The sequence below is a fragment of the Monopterus albus genome, unplaced genomic scaffold, assembly GCF_001952655.1.
Source record: "Monopterus albus unplaced genomic scaffold, M_albus_1.0 scaffold4.1, whole genome shotgun sequence".
Classification (NCBI taxonomy): domain Eukaryota; kingdom Metazoa; phylum Chordata; class Actinopteri; order Synbranchiformes; family Synbranchidae; genus Monopterus; species Monopterus albus.
The window spans coordinates 1,461,411-1,468,565 of NW_018127884.1; the positions used below are offsets into that span (position 1 = coordinate 1,461,411).

At 40.5% G+C, this 7,155-nt stretch overlaps 1 protein-coding gene across 2 annotated transcripts in view; it reads right to left on the reverse strand.

Moving 5' to 3' along the window:
* Positions 1 to 5,852, reverse strand: part of tdrd3 (tudor domain containing 3) — an 18,487-nt gene extending 12,635 nt beyond the window's left edge. The window contains exon 1 of one of the 2 annotated variants that reach the window (XM_020607773.1): positions 5,810 to 5,850. In XM_020607773.1, the coding sequence (XP_020463429.1) occupies positions 5,810 to 5,842 (33 nt within the window). In that variant the 5' untranslated portion in view covers positions 5,843 to 5,850. Of the gene's footprint in view, positions 1 to 5,809 lie in introns of both variants that reach the window. The other variant, XM_020607790.1, reaches the window with a different exon arrangement.
* Positions 5,853 to 7,155: the final 1,303 nt, after the last annotated feature.

The window sequence follows — 7,155 nt, forward strand, 5'->3', positions numbered from 1 at the left end:
CATGAACCTCTTTACCAATGAACCCCAAAACAAACTTTGCAGAAGTCCATACTATAATCTGTATTTGCACCAATCCCATGTGAAAATGACATCTGTCTGAATCTGTAGACCACATGTCATGAATGTAGCAGCACCATTTAAATGTTTCTTAACACAGAATATAAGTGAGGAGCATATAGGGTTACACTCAGAGGTGCCAAATAAGAAACATGGTCTTCAACATGTGTCCATGTTTATTTTATATTTTATTGTGTCAGCTTGAAACCATACAACCATGTAGTGTAGTCGAACAGGAATGTGCATGGCGAATCAAATCCCAATCCATGAACCAATAAGCGACACGTCTTGACTGCACTTCAATTTCTTGACCACTAGATGTCCTACTGGAGCACTGTGTCATTGAGGCCTCGAGTAATGAACCATTTGTGTGAACACTGTGTTGAAGCTTCAACAAAGCCTCACTAGGCCATCACTACCTACCAGCCCTCTTTTAACAAGGACTGTGTCAAATCCGTCATTTTCGTCCAGACTGCAGACTTGTAAATAACGATAGCAATAGGTTTACTGTGAGTACACGTGGAAAACAATTATCTAACTCCGTAATACATATTCTTCTCTAACAACCATAAAGCTGGCTAATCTGAGTATTACACGATTCTACGTCACATACGTCACCAATAGAGTCACGTTCAACAACTAAGGAAAGCCAAGAGTGTCAAAATACTATTTAAAATCGCCTATTTTAAAGTAGGTTACAGATTTATCAACTGTACCTTTTCAGTGTCATTGTAAACATAATGTTCATTTTATGTAGCAAAGCAGGTTGGGTGTATAGCATGGCAGACTTTCAGTATTTTCCATATCCAGAATCCAAAACAAAATGCTTTTGTTTAGTTGTCTAACTCAAAATAAGCCTTTCACGGACTAGTTTGCTAATTACCTGCATCTGTCATGAGCTAAATGCTAATGATAGCATGCTAACACTGACAATGCCAACATGCTGATGTTTAGCATGTAAGCTATGTTTTGCTCACTATATCATGTTAGCAGATTGGATTATTTCAAGGGAGAGCAGACGTCTTTTTTACTGCTCCTCTTGTCTGTTCTACGATTTATCACATCTTCTACATTTTCAAGTCTTTGAACAAATTCTACAGCTATTAAAATGCCTCCAAGAGGGAAAAGGGCTAATAAATCAGAAGCAATCGAGGATGTTGAAGCAGAAGAGGATTATATTTCAGCGGCGCAAGTAACAGAGATGTTGAGTCAGCAGAAGCAGATGTACACCGCACTGTTGAGCCAACAAGACAACTTCAAAGGTTTTGTGCAACTACTTATGGAGACAAATAACAAGAGACTCGACGACATGACCAGAGAAATACAGGAGATAAAAACGAGTTTGCAGTTTACCCAGCGAGATGTGGATGTGATTAAAGCAGCCATGGGTGAACAGAAAATACAAACCAAGGAAACAAGGGATGATGTCTACAAAACTTGTGAGAGTCTAATAGCCATAACGGATAAAATGGAGCATTTGGAAGTACAGTCCAAGCGAAAAAACCTGATCTTCAAGGGAATCAAGGAGTCAGCTGGAGAAAGCTGGACGGAAGCGGAATGTAAGGTGAAGGAAATATTAAAGGATAAACTGCAAATTCATCAAGAAATTGAGATGGAGCGGGCTCACAGAGTCGGGAAACCTTCTGAGCGGGGGCCGAGGGCGGTGATGGTAAAGTTGATGAAAGAGAAAGATAAGGCACACATACTGCAACAAGCAAAGAAGCTTAAAGGACCTAATATTTATATAAATGAAGATTACACCGAGTCTGTGAGGAAGAGAAGAAGGGAGTTGATGCCGAGGTTAAGGGAGGCCAGGGCGAAGGGAGACATCGCGTTCCTGTGGTATGACCGACTAGTGACCCGACCTCGGAACCAGAATCCAGGACCCATGACCAGCACACCGAGGACCAGTATGCCGAGTCTTTTAAACATTTGTAGCACTCTGGTGGAAATCTGTGACAGCCTGGAGAATTGTTTAGCTTGAGTCTAGCTGTGGTTGGAGTATACTTGAATTTTTGTTATCAGTGAAATTAATGTACTGTGTATATATATTTTTCTTTTGTTATCTCTGCAATTGTCTTGTTCTGCTCTTTAGTAACTAAAGGAAAGTCGAAGAAGGCTTCTATTCTTGAGACGTCCCCAAACCTTTAGGCCACACACATTGGCACAGGGAGTGGACACTTGAAAAAGTCCAAGTGGGCCCTTAAGAGGACTGATGACAAGAAATCCCTCAAACACACAGGAGCATATGGATCCCATTGACAAGTTGAAGTATCAAGCCTTTGCTGACTGGACATACTGACTGGAAAGCTGTCTCAGAGATTTCAGTGTGAGAGAAACAGCTGTTTATTTAGGCCATTTACCTTTATTTTGTTATGGAGCCAATACTAATCAAGCTATGTAATAAACCTAGAGTATATGTCAGATGTTTTATAATGGTTCTGGTGATTTAAGATAACTGAATCATACTAACCATTATTACAATTTGCTTTCTTAACATTGTAAGAAGAAAGCATAGCCTAATCATGAATCACTTTCAAAATGACAGTTTGCAAACTTTATTGTATTGTAAGTTCATTTGATTAGAACAAATGGCGCTGAAGATTTGTGGAAGCAAATAACACTTGGCATCAGTGAGTGGACAAAAAGGAATTCAGAAGTAGTGAAACAGTTTTATTTGAAACCATAAGATGGCAGTATGTGCACAGTGAAATGTTAAAATAGTACGTGCACTCAGTACAGTATATTGAAACTAGTTTTTGCTCAGAAGCCCCAGCAGCATAAACAGACCACTCCTGTAAAAGCTTCACTGTGAGGATAACATAGCAGAGATTTTTAAAGTAGGTTGCAGATTTAGGAACTGTAGCTTAAATTTGTGTATTGACTAAATCATAGGCTACTGTAGCACACTCAGTCCTGTTGTACTCTTAAACATAGACTAACTGTTCATAAGAGTGATGGCCTGGGGGCAGACACTCTCTCTGTGTCTAGATGTGTTGGCGGACAGTGACCTGTAGCGCCATCCAGAGGGGAGGAGTTCAAACAGTTTGTGTCCCTCAGGGTCTGCAGAAATCTTCTCTGCCCTCCTTTTGACCCGTGAGGTGTACAGGTCCTCCATGGAGGGCAGGCTGGCACCGATGGTTCTTCGTGCAGTCCTGACTGTCCACAGAGTCTGTTCCTGTCCTGTTTGGTAGTTGAGCCAAACCGGACAGCTTGCACATTTCTATGATGATATGTCACAGTTGTTCTGCAGATCTCACATATATATCATATGTAAATTATTCTTTTATTGCCATTTTGAAGTGAACAATTATATGGCTGGCTTCCCTTTATGAGTTTATCCTGACTGTAATCTCACGTGGCCCCTGCAGAGGTCAGTGTGTGATAACCTCTTAAACTTGACATACATGTACTTAGTTTTGTCAGGCTGCACACAGTTACAGTAAAATAAAATAGTAAACACACTTAATTACAGTGTGACACATGAGACACTGTTCAGGACAATAATACTGAATGTGACAAATAATCCTTACCATATTAACACCCGCTCACTTCTCTCTGATCACCTTTGTGGTGTTGCAGAAACATCGCTGAACTGTAGAGACTCAGGTCTTATCTCTTTTATGAACTAATAGATTTTCATTCTGATTTTTAAACATGTTTTATTGCATGTTTTCATGTCACACTGATGTTTGTCTGTTGTCATGTCAGCAAAATCCTGCTCAGTGCCCTCCGGAGTGAGTAAAAGCATCTTCAATGCTGTTTATGAGTTCCTAATAAGAACGATATAATTGTGAATGGATAACAGTTTTGCTCTTTATCGCTTACATCTGAGAAAATGATGTCGGACAGATTTGTAATGGAGTAGTTGCAAGGGAATGTATTATTCTGCTTGCAAATGAAATCCAGTCTCCATTCTTTATGACCAGTTGCAGCTGTCTGGGTCTTCTGTGTTTCAGAGGATGTACTGGTTGAGGAAAACCAAAGCAGTTCTGTCTCTCTGCCCAGCGTGATGACCCCATCCTCAGCTGGTGGCATGTCCTTGAGCGCGGAGATGCCCTGCAAACATAGGCCTGCACAGCACCAGAGTCCACCTCAGTAAAGAAAAACAAGTGTCTCAGACTCCAGCTCAACTGTTAATCAAATGAAACAGTGAAGTCAACCTGAACATCACTCATCAAATCCCGAGCTCTGACACAATCCTCTGGTATCAGCGCTCGGCAGGAGACACTGTCCTAAAGATGATTGGCTGTGTGTATTTTAAAACTCCTAATGTTGAGACGTCATTTCAAAGCCACGTTAGAGTGAGTGGAGATGGTGAGAACACAGCTCATCTTCACACCCAGACCCTGACACCTGGAGACAGTGGAGAATATTTTGGAGCAGTGTGTATATATGCACAGTATTGAACACAGTGAATGTCTCCTCCCCTTCATTGCAGCAGATAAACAGCAAGCCAACAAGAAACCACTGAAACCTGTGACACAGCATCAAAGCTCTGGAAAAACAGTAGCATAACTATTTTTGTTCCTTTTATTTCACAGCATCATTTATTAAGTCAAGGTTGATGATAAAGATATCAGTACATCACTTTATAATAAAACGATACAGACATGTTGTTTCTTACCTTATTTTTCATGCACTGAGGTTGCTCTCCCACCTGCAGGTGGCTCAGTTGGTCTAGATCATGGGCAAAAAGTCATATTTTTGCCTTTTAATTCTGCTTTGTTGTGTATTTACATTAGGGCTGCAACTAACGATAATTTTTCTTATTGATTAATCAGCTACTTATTTTCTTCATATTATTATGCTGGTCTAATAAATGACCAGAAATGGAGCAAAACCCCAAAAGTATTACATTTTGTAACACACATGACAAAGGAAAGCAACAAATTCAAAAGGACTGAAAATCTATTTTCAAAACCGTTGGCAATTCATTTTCAGTCAATCAACTAAAAACCCAGATGTGTTGTATAGATGACACATGTGTGTTTGCACCTAATGTGTGTGTCTGTGCATAGACTGGAAGCTGCGTTTCTCCTGCAGCAACACAACTCTGGACAATGTCTTTAGTTGTGATCGGATTTCTTCTCTTCTTGCTACCATGTAATTAAGTTAGCTACAAAAACATTCATTTAATTGTGTCAATTTTATGCAGCAATGATGTGATTTTTTTTCTTCTACCATAATTTATGTATCAACTACTTATAAAGTCTGTTTTTCCCACAAATCAAACTAAGAGTAAGAATAAGGATAAAGCATAAACTTTATTGCCAAGTATTATAAAATTACAAGGAATGGCCAGCAGCTTTTCTTCTTTTATCACATAGTTATCTACACAACTGTCAAGACAGGTCCCCCGCCTATCACAGGGCTGACATGTAGACAAACCACCGCATTCACTTCTAGGGTCAATTTAGAGTCGCCAATCAACCTAAGCCTCATGTCTTTTGGACTGTGGGAGGAAGCCGGTGCAGCCGGAGAGAATCCACGCAGACACAGGGAGAACATGCAAACTCCACACAGAAAGGCCCCGACTCAAACCTGGAACCTTCTTGCTGCGAGGCGACAGCGCTATCCACTGTGCCACTGTGCTGCCAGCCTGACAAATATAAAGCAGCTTTTCTTCTTTTCAGCTTTTCTGATTACTTAAGTAATTTGGACACAATAGCTGTAGGACCAACGACCAAACCAGCACAAAACACGAATAGACTAACATTTCCGAGGTTCTTTGAAAACGAACCAAACAAACCTCCACCCTCAACCTTACGAGTTGGAGCCTCATTTCTCAAGAGACGTGAGCCCCCAATTTCTCTCTTTTTTAACGCATCTAATTGTGCATTAGGGTTCCGAAGACCTTTCTTCTTCTTAATTTTAACAGCTGTATCCTTAAGATCGTTAATGGCGCGCTTAAGTTTTTGTATCTCATCCATTAGTTTAGTCTTTTGATAAGTCTTTGTCTGAAGCGGAGAATGATGTAGCGGGTGGTTAAATGGGGCCACTCTAGCAACGGATCTCCTCGCCAGTTTGTTGTTGTCAGTGTTTTGTAGATCCTGAACTTGAGCTTTCAGTTTTTCATTCTCCAAAAACAGTCTCTCGTTCTCTGTTTCAGCGGCGCATAGCCGAGAATAAAGTCCGGCCATCCTAGCCCTGACTCTTCTGTTCTCGCGGAGAATATGCAGATTAGGATCGTTTACGGGCAGAAATCTTTGTGATTTCTCCCTCTTTAAAACATCGCAAACGTCGAAGTCAGCCATTGCAACTTCGAATAACTATTCTCTATAACTCGTGTTGAATACTTGTTAACTGATACGGTTAAAGACTTGAAGCCCTAATGTAGCTTTCCTGTCGCCGAATGATGACGTCATCTTATGACGAGTTGACTTCAAAGGCCATTCGGTGAAAGGAAAGCTACAAAAGGGCTTCAAGTCTTCTACAGTCTCAGTATTCAACACGAGTTATACAGAATAGTTATTCGAAGTTGCAATGGCTGACTTCCAAGCAGGCATGAGAAGGATGGATTTGGAGATGAAAGACATGTTGGCCATGACCATGGAGCACTATAAAAAACTCAGTGTATGCTCTCAAAAAGATCTCGACAAAATGCAGAACAGGTTGCAGGAAAAACAACAAGAGAACAAAAATCTGCAAGCAAAAGTTCATAATTTGCAAGAAGATATAAAGAGACTCGTGGCTATGGTGGACTCAGGTAAAACTCTGTTGGGGGAAATTGAAGCAGAGACCAAGAGTCTTGGCAGAGAATGCAAATCTGACTGATGTTTCCAAAAATATGAAAGCAAAATATCATGAGCTGCAAGAAACTGCAAACAAAGAGAAGAGGAGTCTCAAGGATAAGATGGCCTCATTTCAGACTCTCTTGAGAGAACATGAAACAGAGAATGACAGTTTGTTGCAAGTGTGCAAAGATTTGAAAACTAAATTTTGTGATCTGCAGGAAAATGAGACCAAAGAGAATAAGAGACTCACAGCCAAGGTGGATGCACTTCAAGCTCTCTTGAGACACAATGAAACAGATAATGAGAGTCTATTGTCAGAGAACAATAGCCTATTGGCAGAGAAGGAAAATCTGTTGCAAGA